At 36.0% G+C, this 17,369-nt stretch overlaps 1 protein-coding gene across 1 annotated transcript in view; it reads left to right on the top strand.

Annotated features, from left to right (window-relative positions):
- EMB140 (EMBRYO DEFECTIVE 140) overlaps positions 1-17,369 on the top strand; it is a 282,396-nt gene that overhangs the window by 121,828 nt on the left and 143,199 nt on the right. Inside the window, exons 8-9 of the mRNA XM_089820935.1 lie at positions 4,494-4,538; positions 4,937-5,044. Coding sequence (XP_089677061.1) covers positions 4,494-4,538; positions 4,937-5,044 — 153 coding nt within the window. The remainder of the gene's footprint in view (positions 1-4,493; positions 4,539-4,936; positions 5,045-17,369) is intronic.

A 17,369-nucleotide genomic window follows, 5' to 3' on the forward strand; every position in this document is an offset into this window, starting at 1 on the left:
TGCTGGGGGTCCGTCTAGTGTTACACCAGATCGGTGAGGCTGCTCAGAGACTATATGGACATACACCATCAGCTAGAGTTGTCCCCCTCTCTCCAGCAACAGGTTCAAACCTCTCCCAACATGAATAGTTATCCTTTGATAATGGGCTACTTTTTGACGACTATGAACCGCCGCTAGTTGTTGTGTGATCTCGTAATCTCTCTTGTGCAATGTTGTTTCTCTTTGTTTGCTTCTTGCTCTGTTTGTTTCCTTTTTCTCAAACACGGTTTGATAGTCCTGCTGCCTTCTAGCCTCTATTTGTATCTTCAATCCCTTAGGCCTGTTTGTGGTCTCTTCTTGTACACTAATCATTTATCTTATTTTCACTCTTTTTTATACTCTTCACTTTCTTTGCATTTTTTAATCTTCTCTATGTCGCATTACATTTTTACTTACTTTAATCTCATATTTATTTGAAGTTTGTTTTTGTTGTAGGTTCTTTTCCTAATAGCTATTTATATTAACTTGGTTTTTTAATTATCCATTTTTAATTGTTGTTCATACAATGGGCATTTTTCTATGTTTTTAAATGTTGTTCATTTCTACCCCTATCAGATACTTCCTTCTTTTTTGTCACTCTCTTTGTAAGCTAGTTTTTCCTTCTTTCTCTTATCCCTCCTTCCTCCCCATATATCCTCTCCTTCTCCCCTTCTCTTTTTGGTCACCTTAATTTGCTACCATTTTCAATGATGGATAATGGAGCATGGTTCAAAATGTTGATGGTCAAAATTTGTTCAGAAAGTTGAATTTATCAAGACATTTTATCGTGGACTGAAAATTTCATTAAAAAATATTTTTGATTATGAGCTCTATAGTAGTCTCAATAGCTATGAATGACATTTGATAGGAAATAGCTTGCTTCTACTATCCACGTCTCTTCATATAACACTGTGATACACATGATGCTCTTTATAGAACACTATGATCTCTATTTCGTTACCTCTATTATTTGAAGCTTACTATCAATCTCACAATTGCTTCCTTATACATTGTTTTTGTTTATTCTGTATCACAAGGTCTTTACGCTTATTAAGACTGTTTCTTTTTGAGTTTATAGGACCATAAATAAAGTGTGTCAAGACTTTGGATACTAAGGTACTCTTAAAGTATTGAATTGACCCTAAGGTCTTAAATCGGTTCTAATCTTGCTCACTATTATATATAGATCACTGCCCCTACTCATTTGATAGAGTGCTGAAGGCAGTTATTTGATACCCTTGCATAATCAATCCATTGTCCTTGGCAATGCTAAGCGCAATTCATGCATTGTTATAAATATATAGATTGAGAATTGAATATGCAAGGGTTTATGATTTATATTAGACCTTCCATTTTCTTTTTAGCATAGCTACTTGGTGATTATTCCTTGATAACTTGGTTTGACAATCCTTTTACCACTGGTATGGATGGATACCTGGCAGTACAAAGTGAAAATAAGTTGGATTCCTAAGCACCCAAATTCAATGGCTGGACATATCTGGAGGTGTAATTCAGTTTGGGTTCTCCTGTTCCAGTTCAAATTGGAGCAGATGTGGGCTTGCCTATGGATCAACTGGTAACAGAGCTTAATTGGCTTGAGGTTGTCATCCTATGATCACATTTTAGACATGCAGAAGATAAGGTTGAATATACTCTCAAGACTAGGTAGATAGGCGATGAACTTGGCATGAACAATGCTTGAGGGAAAACCTGTTTGCAACAAATCAAATGTTGGACTATGACAGTCTGGATGCCAGGAGCTCAGTTTTAGTGAAACTTACAATTGTGAGAATGGCATTGATTTGTCCTTGAAAACCACTCGTCAATTTTGTGAGGACACAATCAGCCATCATTAGGTATATGTTGATAAAGAATGTCCTCAAGATCATCTATGTAAATATCAACTTCAGGTGAGAATTCATGGAAAATATGAAATTGGCCAACCACCATCTTGTAGGGACTCCTGATGGCAGTAACGAAAAATTCAGAGTTGCTTACGAATTTTGGAGACTGTGTTTTCTATTATCATGAGATTCGATGAGGTGTACTAGTATTAAAATCTAGGTGGCTGCTAAATAGATGCAGCCACTATTCAAAATCATGTTCTCATCAGTTGATCTCCAATCCTATAAACTTCTATTTCTTTGATTTATACTCATAAGTTGTGTAGAGGCAAGCTGTGGTTCCTTTATTAAAAATAACCGATAAGATTTAGTAGCCAATTCGGCCTGCTTCTAATCTCAATCCAGGGTTTATAGACTTGTGGAAGGTATTGTCGCTATCTGCTGAAGGGATGAAGATAGTGATCTGAGTCAGGATGAATGCAACTATTATTCTGCCACAAATCACAACTTTGGTGAAAGGATCTGTCATTTCCTGACAACAGGATCAACAACACTAAAAATCCCAAGTTTTAGACTAACAACTCCAAAGAAAACTATTCTAAAAATCAGTAAGCAATATGAAGCATGAATACTCAATCTAGAAAATAATCTTGCGGGAAATTAACAATAAAGCACAATTACAAACAGAATACAAATAATATTGAATTAACAACATAAATAAAGACACATCTAAGATAAAAGAAATCAACAGACATCCTGAGAAGTGGATCCTGCCTTCTCAGTATGTCTAGTGATGAAACACGAACAACTTCTTACTCTGGTTTGATCAGAATAATATTATTTTATTCAATGCGAACATATTAGAGTCTGCGTACACTGTTCTGCTACAGAAATCTGCCTGTATTCAAGTCTACGTACACTGTATGTCTTCCCCCCATTCTATGTTTGGAGCTGATGATATATAACTCATGTTTATAACAAATGTTATTTAAGGTTACATAGTTTAGCATCCTTTTTAACCATTTGGCCCCCTTTTCTCACACAAATTCTTATTTTCTGGCGATATAATGAAAATGCTTTCATTATAAGAGCAAATAGAAGATGTATAGCTCTGCAGATATATCCTCAAATAATTTAGCAGCAAACCTCCACCACAGGTTTTCTTCGAACAGCAAATCTCTTATCACATATTCCTTCAATAATAGTGTCCAGGAGGCAATCAATAGTGGAGAGAATTATGCAGGACAAAAATCCAATGTGATAAAAAACTATGCTGTTGTAGCAGCAAAGAGAAATATACAATATCTAGCAAATACATCTGCATTACAGGTTCTTATGCTTATTTAAATATGGTGCACCATCAGCAGGTAACTGATGCCACCTTGGAAGTTGATATCATCTGTTGGAAAGATGACAGAAATTATCTTGCTGGTCACAAAGTAATACACAACAATCCCACACCAGAAAGTGACTGGAAGGAAGAGTCATTTCCTTATATCTGCACGCTGAATGATATATTTCTTGACATAATGAAAGATATATTATTAAACACAATTTGATATTGTTTATTTGCATATTTTATCTAAAAACTAAATTAAATATTATTTAGATATATTAGATCATATGCAGTTCAAAATGGTAAAAGGGGTAAAAAAATGTAATATGGAAATGAATCTGCAAGCATAAGTAAAGGCTAAAATATGATAAAAAATTGAACACAAGTAGCTCTCATCAGGTTGCACTCTCAGGTACATTAAACTTCGAATATCTCCATAATTCACTGCTTTTTCCTCTATTTGACTATAGCTTCTGTCCATTTTTTCAGTCTTGATATGATTAAATTTTTTTTGTCACACTACAATGACTTACATCAAATTGCTCCGTCAGCACAATAATGTTCATATATGGTCACTATGCTTTCCATAATTTAATTTCCCAATATTTGGAGATTGTAACATTTACCAAACTAAATATATTTTGTGGTTTTTATTCTCTTGGTTGTCTGTGGGGGTACACATTGGAGGTGTTCCTGGTACATGGGAAAATGCTAGGGAAGGTTCCTTTAATAGCTGTTGCATCAGAGATGTAAGCAGGTGTATCCTGAGGTATCTTTGTGTCTTCTGTAGTGGGTATATGTGTGGTGCATTTGGTGGTAGAGAGGCACTGTGGTTTTGATTCGGAAAACTTGTAAAATAATATCAGAACTGTGAATTTCCTATGTAGTGGGAAAAAGGTTAAGAAAAGGTTTGCATAGACATAAGTGTGTGAAAGATGAAAGAGACCTTGGCTTTATCAGTATACAGTGTCAGTCAGTGATGAATGTTAATAATTGTTAGGGTTCAGATTCTTTCCCTTTATTAGGAATGTCATTTTAGTGGTAACTTACTCTCCAAGCTGTGCATATTTATGCAACTTGTATTATGTTTATATTGAAAGTTGAGTTATAATGCTATTTGTATAAACATGGGCTTTCTTTATCTGTTTCTGATTTGGAAAGTATACTGATTATGTGTTTTAGCTCTTTAAGTTTACACAACTAAGGTTGTTTGTTTACACTTTGATTCTTGCTTCTTGTTGCTTTCTAATATTTATGAATGCAAGTTTGGAAACTGACCAGGCTGTATTTCCCAGGTGTTTGAACAGTCTCTGCAATGTGGATTTTCAAATCCTAACGAGGTAAAAATAAATTTGTTGAATTATGCATTCATTTAAATTCATGATGGAAAATCCTTGGGTATCTTAGTTTTTTGATTTGTTGTCTATCGACTTTTCTGTGATAGTTAGTATAATTCATTGTATGATGTTCTAAAGACAAGGAACATAGAACCCACATGAGACTTTAATCAAGTTGAAGCAAAGTGAGGTATTTGTCATCGAAATCTATATAACAAGAAAAATCTTTGGATTGCATAATGAGTTGTGTATTTGAAGTGGGAATGTTTGGTTTGGAATAAGTTGCTTCGAGGGACTTATCATCTGAGTGGTCCATGTCTTTAAAGAGTTAATGTGGTAGTCATGTCCAAATTTATGTTAGAGACACAATTACACTCAAAACATTATTGTCAAACATGCAGTATCTTGATTTGTTCCTCACCCGTGTTGATGGCTTAAGGCGAAAGATAATGGAAAAGGGTGAAATCAATAATACTTCTTGGTTGGCACTACTTCGGGAAACATTTCAGGTCAGGATTCCTCTCAGAAACTTTCCTTCATTTTCTGTTTGAGTTTTCAAGACTATATGTTAATCAGCATGCTCTGCCTTATTTTGTTTTTCTGATGTTTGCTTTCTACTAAATTTCGCTTGCTCTCATTCTTGAAGCTCTAGCTTGATTGTACAACACACTTATCGATTTGTTAAGTTATACTTCCTTGGGGCAACCTTTGATTAGTTCCTAAATCAAGGAGAATCTCTTCTGTCAAATTCACTTAACACATGCACCCAGCCCCATTAGTAAGATTTTCCAAATCTAGGGTATTCATTGGTGTAGTTTATGCAATTTCAACACTTAATCATGTGTCCTCGGGTTTTAACATTTTGTTACACTTGGAAAATCCATTTTCTCCCGCAACTTAAAGTTCATCACATCCTAATGGTTGCAAAATATGCTATGATTTAATTAAACATGGTTTCATTTTTATGTTCATTTCTTTGCTGGTTTATAACATGATTTGTTTGTACTATCTTCTGTTCTGTCTAAGGGTCCGTTTGGTTCTTGGAAGATGACAGGAATTAGCTTTTTCAAAACCCGGATTTGAAAATTTGTGCGTTTGTTTCAAAATTTGCAAAATGGAATTAGCATACGGGACTTCTAATTTTGCCTCAAAAATAGTAGGAATTGAAAATCAAAACTTGGTTTTGTTTTTTAAGGAGTGTAAAAACAATAGATTGGACTACTTTTTGAATTTTGCCTTCAACTCCAAGCTTACGCATAAAAATGTGTCTTCACACGCATCTTCTAAGTGAAACAAACGGTTTCAGTAAAATCCCAAAAATCAGAATGAAGATATACAAAACCTTGATTTGACTAAACCAAGGTTTGTTGAAATCCGGGTTTTGTTAATTCCACGAACCAAACAGACCGGAAGAATTGAATTCCAACGTTGCAAGTAGTCATATGGTAATTTTGAAATAACGTTTAAATTTAACATTAAAGTAACAAATTCTATGGAGACTCTAAAGATAAACAAGATTGCATGAATTTAAGAAAGCTATACAAATTGTAGACACAACTTACAATTTACACCACCACAACCGTTTCCAAACACAACTTTGAAACAAATTGCTTCTTCTATTCACTTCTCTTTGAAAACTTGCATAAATAATCACATTTATACTTGCACCAATTCTGTAGAGTTTTCTTGCATATAAAAATATGATATTTACAATGGAAGGTATTCCCTTATATAGGCAAAGGAGAGAGGAAAAAGGAGAAAAAAGGTGCGAGAAATTGAACCTCCTTGACTAAGCCAAAAGGTAAGAAGACTTATTTAGTTACATTGCCAAAGGCATGTGTGATTCGATTGTATGCAAATCAGTTACACGCAATGTCTTCTAAACTACAAGTAGAAAGCTGAAAACAAACTAAAGCAAAATGATGGAAATGTTGAAACACTATGAATCAATCATGTAGATTATCAAAAAAGGCTCTGTATTTGGTAATGCAAGTGTTGACGACTGCATGATCGGGAGTTCGTGTATTTTGAGCTACTGCATTCACTTTGATAATTGTGGCATTGCATTTTTTGTTAGCCTCTTGATTCTCTTTGATGATAGCCACAAGTGATTTGCTGAAAATTTGTATGTTGAAAATTTACTCATGCCACGAACCCCAAAATCATCTGCTTCAAATGGTGCATTGATTTTGTGGGTGAAGTTTGAAACTATGGTCTCCTGTACAATTAGATTGTCGTCCCCGGTAAACATCATCCTAGCTGATCTAGGTCGTCCACCATATCAATCTCAATAATATTGTAGTTTCTGAGGGAATCTTGCACATCTATCACCAACTGCTCTATAACTTGCCCCTTATTGATCACAAGCCCATGATATTCATAAACAAGTTTGAAGATGAGATGATTCCATATATGCCTAATATATCGAAGTCCATTTTTGGCATTTTATTCCAAATGTTCAAGTCTTTGTCCAAGGTTTTCATTTTTTGGTTGAAGGAAGAGTGTGCATCTTTGAGCTTGGAGGTAATACCTCTAATGTGTCCAAGGACTCTGTGTGTGTCTCTTATGGTCTGAATTCCTTCCAGGTCCATCTGGTTCATGGAATTGTAGAAATCGAAATTTCCACAAATCTCCATTTAGCCAAGTCAAGGTTTTGCAAATCTTCATTCCTATTTTTGGGATTTTACTTATATTGTTTGTTTCACATAGAAGATGAGTGGAAAGATACATTTTTATGCATAACCTCGAAATTGAAGGCAGACTCCAAAAAGTAGTCCATTCTAATTATTTTACACTCCTCAAAAAGCATAACCAAGTTTTGATTTTCAATTCCTAGTTGCTAGTGGGAAGTTTGATAACCTGGTTTTGAGACAAAATTAGAAGTCTGGTATTCTAATTTCCATTTTGCCAATTTTGAAACAAATGCAAAAAATTTCAAATTCGGATTATGAAAAAGCCAATTCTCGTCATCTTCCATGAACCAAACGGACCCTCAGTGTTGATTTGTTCGAACTGACCCTTAATTGCTTTAGCTCTCCTATTTACGTGTTCAAAATGAGATGCAGAGTGTTTGTGAATATTCTTGTGAGGATCTCAACCTTGATTTGATTGTTCTTTTCCCATAGTTCATCATTATGTTGAGACAAAGTAGAAACTGCATCTTGAGCATCTTTGTACATTCTAACTGTGTCTGTTTACTAAGTTCAATTTTTCTGAACTTGTAATCTGAAATATGAAATTCTTTATGCGGTTTGTCTACCAGTGGTTCTGTGATCTCAACCTATTTAACTTTCTTAGAATCGACAAGAATTTGTGAGACAGTCTTTGCTTTCTTTATTGGAAGCTTTGATTTATTCTTTATAGAAAAAAGATTAATGTGGGGGGAATTCTATCCTTCTCTTTACAGTAATATTGCTTAGCCATTTTAGTAAGTTGAGATCTTCCCTAGTGGAGACTAGAATGGTTCTAATTGCAGATATTGATCCTGATTGTAGTTTTGTTGTTATCATACATGCATCTATCTCACAATTGGTATCGTAGATACTCTTTGTGATGGCTTTACCATGAATCTTTCAAGTTTAGTAGCTGTGGTATCACATTGGGAAACATGTCCTTCCATGAGAGTAGGGAAATAAGAGAAAGTCTCAAGAACATTTTCCAAAGATTCACTCTGCTCTTCTGTGAGATGAGCCACAAAAGAAATAGGCACTGCTGCAATATTTACCTTATAAATGGGAATAGTAGGTAAAAAAAATTGTAGAAAAGCAGTCTACATCGATGACCAATGTGATGGAGCCCAAATTTTCGCAAAATTTAGGGTCTCCTATTACGATAATAGATAGACTTCTATTATTAGTTAATGGTCATTTGTTTGTAATCTATTGTAAATATTAGAATGTTTCTAATATTAGTTAGCTGTAGTTATCTGTTACCTTTATTTAGCTTTCGTTCAGCGTAAATAGAATATTTCTATTCTTTACGACCGTTTCCGAAGGAAACATCACTTTATTCTTTTGTATATTTGTAGGCCTCTCAGTCTTTGTTAATAACAAGCAAGTATTTTACCAATTACTTCATAGCATGGTCTCAAAGCTAGTTCTTTGAATTTTTTTTCAAAAATATTATGGTTTCTTGTTCAAAATTATCAGAGCAATATTTTTCAAATTATTTTATGTGATATCTACTTCTTAAGACCATTTTTCTGCAACTTTCGTTTGTTTTTCTACACATTTCCACCATTTTTTGTTATTGTTTTTGTAGCAGGGCCGTTTTTGTTCAAAACCCTTATTTTTGGGCTCGAAACTTTTTCTAATTACATATTCTTGGTGGGTTTTCCGAGAACTCAATGGGGTTGTTTGATTTTTCTAGGTGCCTTGATTTCGTGCCTAAGTTTGTGAGCTAGCAGATCCAAAAACCCACAACATTTTCTTTGTAGGTTCTTTGAGGTCTCTTCTAGGTACCCCTTCAAATTTTCTGGGTTTTCTTTTTTTATGCCTCGAAGAATGTGCCTTCACATATTTTTGCGCTTTTTCATTAAAAAATGTGCTATGGCATCATTGACTAATATTTTTCTTGAGAGCAATTCAAAATTCAATGGTCGGAATTATGACACTTGGAAGTAACGGATAACAGCTATTTTTGACTATCGGAATACTGATCAGATTGTTTTGGGTGTTACACAACGTCTGATTGCCCCTGGTACTGATCAGGATACGTGGTGTCTGAATAATCTGGAGGTGGCGATGCTTCTCAAATTATCTGTAGCTAGTGATCAAATCTCTCAGATTCCATCCAGCAAGACAACCACCAAGATATGGTCATATCTCAAAAATCTTCATGACCCTTTCTAACAAAAGCAGAGCTTTCTACTCGAAGACACTTTGTTTTCTATTATCATGGATGAGAAAACCTTGCTTGAGGCTCACATGAATAGGATTTAGAAAATTTGTGATCAGTTGCTTGCCATTGGTTGCAAGATGGAGGAAGAGGACATTGTGGTTATAACTCTTTGGAGTTTACCAAAGTCCTACAAGCATTTTATTGAGACTCTCTACATCACGTCTTCTGGTGTTGATATGTTCACCGATCTCTGCACGCTTCTGCTTTAGCAAGTTTGGTGGAAACAACAGCTTGGTAGCAGTTCTATCTCCTCCATAAGAAAGCCTTTGGTGCTAAATTCTTTCCGAATGATAAAGGCAAGTCTCAGTAGTCTTCTCAATAGAAATCCTTTGCTCTAGATCTAGAAGGCTTCTAGAAGAAGAACATTCAATGTAACTTTTGCCACAGGTTTGGTCACATGAAGGTTGAATGTCAGAAACACTTAGCTGCCCAATCTAATCATTCAGGTTCGTAGCCCAAAGCGAACAGTGCAAAGCACACTGAGCAGATAAAATCTGCCTTTTACACCTTCATGGCTAAAAGACCAACAGATCATGTAATGTCGTCTGTCTGGTATGTTGATTCAAGTGCCTCTTGTCATTTCACCCACCGTAGAGATTGGTTCACTGACTACTAGCCTTATTCAGATTCTTTTATTTTTGGTGGCAGAGAAGAGTACACTGTTGTTGGCAAAGGCAACATTCAGTTGCTGCGAGGAATCTCATTTTCCTCGATGGGTACTACATTCTAGGGATGGAACTAAATCTACTCTCAATCAGTTAGTTGCTGTGACATTTTCCACAGTTGGATGTCACCTTCAGTTCACATCAGTGTGCCATGACTGATAGGGCGACTTAGTCTGTTGTTGCAGTGGGTCTTGAGGATCATGGTCTTTTCCAACTTTTGATTCTGGTGATTCTCGGGACTTAGCTATGGCTGCTCTGACGTCTTCTATTAGTACACTTTGGCACCAACGGTATGGGCACTTAAATGTGCATTATCTCTCTCAGCTTGCTCAGGAAGAGCTTGTCGTCGGTTTGCCAAAGATTCAAGTTCAGTAGCCTGGAGTTTGTGATGCATGCCAGGCTGGCAAGCAACATCGCACACCTTTCCCCAGTGGCGATTCATGGAAATCTTCTCAGGACTTCAGCTTGTTCATGCCAATATCTGCAGCCCTATGACGACTCCTGTTCTTGGGTCCAATCATTTTTAGTTGTTTGTTAATGACTTCAGTAGAAAAATGTGAGTGTATTTTCTTAAAAAGAAATTAGATGCATTTCCTATATTTCAAAAGCTCAAACCTTTAGTTGAAAAAGAGTTTGGGAAATCTACTATTACTCTTAGGTTAGACAATGGTGGGAAATTTTGTTCTAATGAATTCTCTAGCTTCTTGGATACTCATGGCATCAAACGCTAGTTAACTACACCCCACACACCACAATAGAACAATGTAGTTGAACGTCGGAACAAAACAATCACCGAGATGGCTCGATCCATGCTTGAATGCAAACATGTTTCAAAGTAGTTCTAGGTAGAAGTAGTTAACACTGCAATTTATCTTTTGAATTGGTCACCCACAGGGGCAGTCGAAGGCAAGCCCAAAATCAATTACTTGAAGGTTTTTGGCTCCCTTGCTTTTGTTTGGATCCCTAAGGCATCATGCACCGAGTTGGGATGCCAAGAGTCTTAAACTTATGTTTGCTGGACAGAGAAGTATTCACAAAGCCTATTGCTTGATTGGCATTGAGACATCTCGTCTCTTGTTTAGTCATGATGTAGTCCTGGATGAGTAGTAATAAGGACCATTCATGCCTGTTTCTCTTGTTCCTAATCCAACAAACCAGCTTATGAAGGCTTATGATTTGGGAGTTAGGCTTCCATTAGGTCCACTTGATGGGAGGGCTCCAGTAGCTCCTGCAGCTCCAACTATACCAACGATCCCTGTACAGACACCTCTAACTTCTCTTGAAGGATCACCTCGCTTTGTAGATGCTTTAGCTGAGTTTGATCCAGATTCTTCTGACGTGGAACTTGATCACCAAGCATCTCCTAATTCTAATTTTGGTTGTTCTCCTCTTCAACCTAAGTGGTGGGCTAAGAGACTTGCTGATCTTTGTGATGATGAGCTCATTGATGGGAGAACTTCTCGGGAAAAGAGAGTACCTACAGATTTTGTTAACTTTGCTCTCATGGCCAACATTCATAGTGTGTTTGAACCTCAAACATATTCCGAGGCTAAAGGAATTCTAGAGTGGGAACAAGACATGACATCTGAACACCAGAGCCTGTTGAAGAATAACACTTGTGTCCTTTCTAATCTTCCACCAAGTAAGAAACCCATTGGCTGCAAATGACTTTACAAAATCAAATACAAATTTGATGGTACTATGGATAAGTACAAAGCTTGTTTAGTTACGAAGGGCTTTTCTCAGTGTTAAGGCATTGATTATGAGGAGACCTTTGCTCCTACTGCAAAGATTAGCACAATCAGATTAGTGCTAGTCATGGTAGCACAATTTGGCTAGAAGGTCCATCAGATGGACGTCAAGAGTACTTTCTTGAATGGTGATCTCCACAAAGAGGTCAACATGACACAACCTTTTGGTTTCAAGGTTGTCGGTAAAGACCATCAGGTTCTCAGATTGATGAAGGCTCTCTATGGCTTGAAACAGGGCCCTGGGGCATGGTACATAAATATTGATAAATACCTTAGTGATCAAGGCTTCAAACAGACTTCTTCGGACTCAAATTTGTACATCAAGACTACTGACGGTCACATCATCCTTCCGATTATTTATGTGGATGAGTTGATCATCACTGACAGTTCAACATCTTTGATTCAGGGAATGAAAGAAAATTTATGCCAGTCTTGATATGACTGGCCTTGGGCTCATGAATTATTGCCTAGGTGTTGAGGTTTGGCAACAATCTTTTGGTATATTCATCTCCTAGTCCAAATATGCCAGAGCTCTATTAGACAAATTTCGTATGTAGGATTGCAAGCCTGCATCTACACCTATGGAGAAAGGTCTCAAGTTATTTGCCAAGTCTGATTCTCCTCCCGTTGATAATACTACATACATGCAACTAGTAGGCAACCTCATCTACCTCTCTGCTACTAGACCTGATATTAGCTTCGCAGTCAGCTACATCTCATGTTTGATGACAGCTGCCAAGGCTGATCATTGGATGGCAACAAAGCATGTGCTTCGTTATGTAAAGGACTCTTCAAATTATGGACATCTTTACTCTCGAAGTTCTAATCCTAGACTCAGTGAGTTCACAGATTCAAATTGGGTAGGTTTTGTTCATGATAAAAGGTCAACTTTTGGATATGTGTTCAGTTTGGGATTAGGTGCTGTCACATGGACTAGTAAGAAGCATCGGTCAATTTCTCTCTCCTCTACAGATGCCGAATACAGAGGGACAATCAAGGTAGGTTGTGAAGTTGTTTGGCTTCGTTGGATGCTTGGGGATATGCAGATGTCACCAATAGGACCGACCACTTTGTTTGTTGATAATGAAGGCATTATGAAGTTAGCATGTAATCCAGTATTCTATGAACGATCCAAGCATGTGGATGTTCAATGTTACTACGTACGACAGGCGGTTGATGACGGGACAATAGACTTGCAGTATGTTCCAACCATAGATCAGACTGCAAACATTCTCACCAAGCCTCTTGGTCTTGATAAGCTTGTCAAATTCAGAGGAGAACTTGGTGTTGTGGATAGATTAACCATTAAGGGAGGGTATTATGATCATAAATAAGCTTTTATTATTAATTAATGGTTATCTATTTCTAATCTATTGTAAATATTAGAATGTTTCTAATATTAGTTAGGTTTAGTTATTTGTTAGCTTTTTTTAGCTTTCTTTTAGCTAGAATAGAATATTTCTATTCTTTATGATTGTTTCTTAAGGAAACATTGCTTTAGTTTTTTACCTCTTGGTCTTTGTTTATAACAAACAAGTATTTTTACCAATTACTTCGTAATACTCCATTCAAGAAACAATGTTGGAGATTCATGATTGAAATATAGTCATAAATGTTGAAAGAAAGCAATATTTTCTTGGGTCTCAAAAGTGAACATAAGGATTACATTGATGGCAAGTATTAAGACAAGGCTCCCACGAGTGATGATTATACTGAAGCACTCTTGAGAAGATATATGAAGGTTAGTGAGCAATTTATAAAGAGATTATAATCATTCCTATGACAAAATTGTTATAATACTAGCTGATGGGTCAGTTGCTGTAGTTGAGGACAGATCCTGAAATGGAACACTTGGCATAAATGAATATTCATCAATCATTGCAGATGTGGATGAACCCCTCAAAGCTGCAAAGTAGTACCCACAAACAGCATCTCTGCACATGTATTTTCTTGAAAGGCATAAGTTGTTTTCCCATTGATTTCCACAAACTTTTGGACAATGGACAGCTTCGGTGCTTGGTTTATATCAGAACGAGAAGCTGAATCTTTGATTCATACATTATTATAAGCTTGATTCTATCTTATTCACCTGACAAAGAATTTCCACTTTCAGAGTTCCTAATCTTTCCCATGGATGTCTTCAGCATTTCATTCACTTATAAAATTCTAAATGAATCCTCATCTAAAAAGTAAATGTTTTCTTTGCTTTCAACTGGTTGTTCTCCTTTCTAGACAAAGACTCATGTTTAGACACTACCCCGAGTTGCAAAGTTTTAAGTCCAACGTGATTTGGGCTTCTCTGACTAATACCATCGTTGAGATCATCCACAGTAGGATACAAGATACCTGAAGTTTGGTGATTGCAGGGGTAAATAACAGCAGTATTAAAGGCACACATCCAGATATGGCTTTTCTCTTGTGGAAATTCTGCAATCAACGAACCATGAAGCATATTTTTTTTAAAAATATTTGGTAAAGATGAACCATTCAATTTGTCCAAGGAATGAATGATGTCCTTGCTCCACTCTGTTATGTGTTCAAAACAGACCCAGATAAAGGAAACATTGTCCACACAGAAGCAGATGTTCGAAGAAGTCTCAATGGAATTCAGATTAATATTGAATACATAGATCTTGCCTGACCAGAAGGATGTTGCTTCACACCAATGGAGTGCAGAGGTGTTATTATATAGTCACGGCAATTGCCCAACAAGCATGCATAACTTCAGTTCCAACCTACAAGCAATGTCATGTGGGTATATAACAGGCAATGAAGAAATAGTGACGGACTAAACATAAGGAGGAAGATAGTAAAAAGAAAATAATTGTACCTAAGTTCATACCACATAAACCCATCAAACACACAAGATTTACCACGAAGTCGGAAAGAAACAATGAATTAGGTGGAGAAATGAATCACGGCTGACAGACAGCATATCTTAATAAATATTCATATGCATAGTTATTGTTAGAAGAATGGATGTCATTCAGATTGGAAGGTGCTGCTTTTGGAGGAAATGTAATCAAATAATATGGCAAAACTGGAGACCATGTCCGCATTTAAGAGGGCTTGATAAATGAAATAAAGGAATAAACAAATGCCAGATTCAATATTCTGAAGTCTTCCATTTACAGAGGTCTGTCGAGAATGCATATGGCCAGAATCAGGCGATGTGAAATACATAGAGTTTTCAGCAGAATAGCATGGGTCAATAGCAATACCTGTTGAGAGAGAAGATTACGCTTAAAGATCATGACATTGATAAATTAAGGGACTATGAAGCTGTCAATGAACTTATAAAAACAAATACATATAAATATCGGTGATAAAATTAATACCGGAAATAATATCTATGTAATTGCAAATGGACAATGATTTCAATGATAAAATTTCTCATGAGGACTAATAATACTTTGTATATCGGTACCTGCCAAGTCATCAAGGAAGATAATGTCACAATGCCACAAAAAATAATATTAATGTTATGGGCTGTCAAAGCAATCCAATATAATGTTTAAAATGTAATTAATAAACTCTTATGTTTGTTCTAGGAGATGTGACCTTTTAGGAAGCCATAATATCAAATATAAATAAGAAATGGTTCATTTTGAATAAAAGGAACAAGACAAATATTCCAAAAAGCAGAAGAAAAAGAGATATATACACTTGTATAGAGGAATAAGGAGCAAAATATGGCTTTGTAATAAAAATTCAAATATAATATTTTAATGAGAAATAAAAAGCCCTTTGTTTATATTTGAGGCATGGAGATTTAAACTACAATTGATTTGTCCTTCGTAATCGTTTTGAAATTTTGTAAGAAATTTTAAATGTCAGATTTTAAGTGGACTGGGTCATTTATGACATTTTAAGCTTGATCATTGTAGATATAGTGAAATATTGAATTGTTTCCGTGTTTGTATCTAGTTTGTCTCCCTACTTTAGGAGTTAAAGTGCATTCTGGACTAGTTTAAAATTGCGTATATATACTTGATCCGTCTCATCTCGATCATTAAATTGTTTATAGTTTAAGTGTATAGGACTTTATAAAATTGTACGTGAAAATCTTCATTATAGTTGACTCTGTTGCCCTGATGAGCAGAGGTACTATTCATTTTATTATTGAAGTCAAAAAATCTATATCTTCCTTCTTACAAGCATGAAACTAATTGTTAAGAACCATATACAAAACATTCAATTATTTCAAACAAGCAATCAATTTCATTTTGATCGAGTTCGAGGACATTGTCGACCGAAGAATTCACCAAAGCTTAAATTCGCTATAGAAAAGCCTTGAGCCAAGCAGTCAATGTTTGAGTGAAGGTCTACCCACCTCGGTGTAGCGGAGTCTAGAGCGTAGGGGAATCAAGGCAATTTTCGTTTGTTGGCCAAAATTGATTGTGGAATCCTATTGGAGAAGTTGCAGGCTCTTGGATTTCTAAAATGTAGATAGGAAAGTCTCATATGGAATAGATGATTCTTTGATACTCAACTCTTGTGAAGCTAAAAGAATAACCACCTCTTCTTCATCTGAATTTGGCGCCTTTGATGAAACCAGAGAAGAATGATATGTGTGAACATTAGCCTTTCCTCCTTTGATTTTCAGTTTTGGTCCCTTTTTTAGTATTGAGGTAGAGGAACCATCTTTCTTCTTTCCTTCAACTTGTGATGTTTCGCCCACTAGATCAAAATGGTTACAATCCATGTCGGCTTTCAGTTTTATTTTATTTAGACCTCTACCTTTCAGCCGTGCAATTGTATTCATCAGAATGGCCTGAAATTTATCAAATATAGAAGCTGACTCCTTCAATGTGCACTTGATAGGAGCATGCTGGAGCTTCTCAATCTGATTGTTATGTTATTGTAGATCCAAAATTATATCATCATCCTCAACCCCTTCTGTTATAGGGACGATGTGTAGACCCATTATTTGCTGCAAGGTGAGCTGACGATAGTCCATCTTGATCACTTCTTGTTTCATCCCAGAGATCAATCCAAACATCTTCCATGCGATGAACATGGGTGAATGTTCTTTTCAATTTTGAATTCATACCTCTATGATCAAAATCAGCATGGGATTTGAACTTCTCTAGTGTGATCAAACGAAGTTCATTCTCCATACACTTAGCCTTTTTAACAATGGTCAATGTATACTTTCCAATTTATAGAAGATTTTGAGAGGAGATTCCAAATCCTGGCCTATGCTGGGTAGTCTGATATGCTTGTAGAATCATGAGTTGCCCAACCAATTCCATGAGGATGATCCTATCAGGAGGATATTTTGGTAGAGTATAAGGTTCACCCTCAAAGAAACCAACCATCATATATTTGAAAGTTGGGAATTGCAGGAATAAACAACCTTATTGATTGACCTTCCATACCTCGTCTGATACTCATTTCTTTATCATCTCCTTATCAAAGTGAAACTTAAAATGTCCACAGAAGGTGTCGTGTACCCTCCTATAATGGTATTTGCTTTCAATAAGAGTTGGTTGCTCATAATAGTTCCAAATTGGGAC

Source organism: Cupressus sempervirens, chromosome 3, assembly GCF_028749045.1.
Source record: "Cupressus sempervirens isolate cs-2001-9-10 chromosome 3, ASM2874904v1, whole genome shotgun sequence".
Taxonomy (NCBI): Eukaryota; Viridiplantae; Streptophyta; class Pinopsida; order Cupressales; family Cupressaceae; genus Cupressus; species Cupressus sempervirens.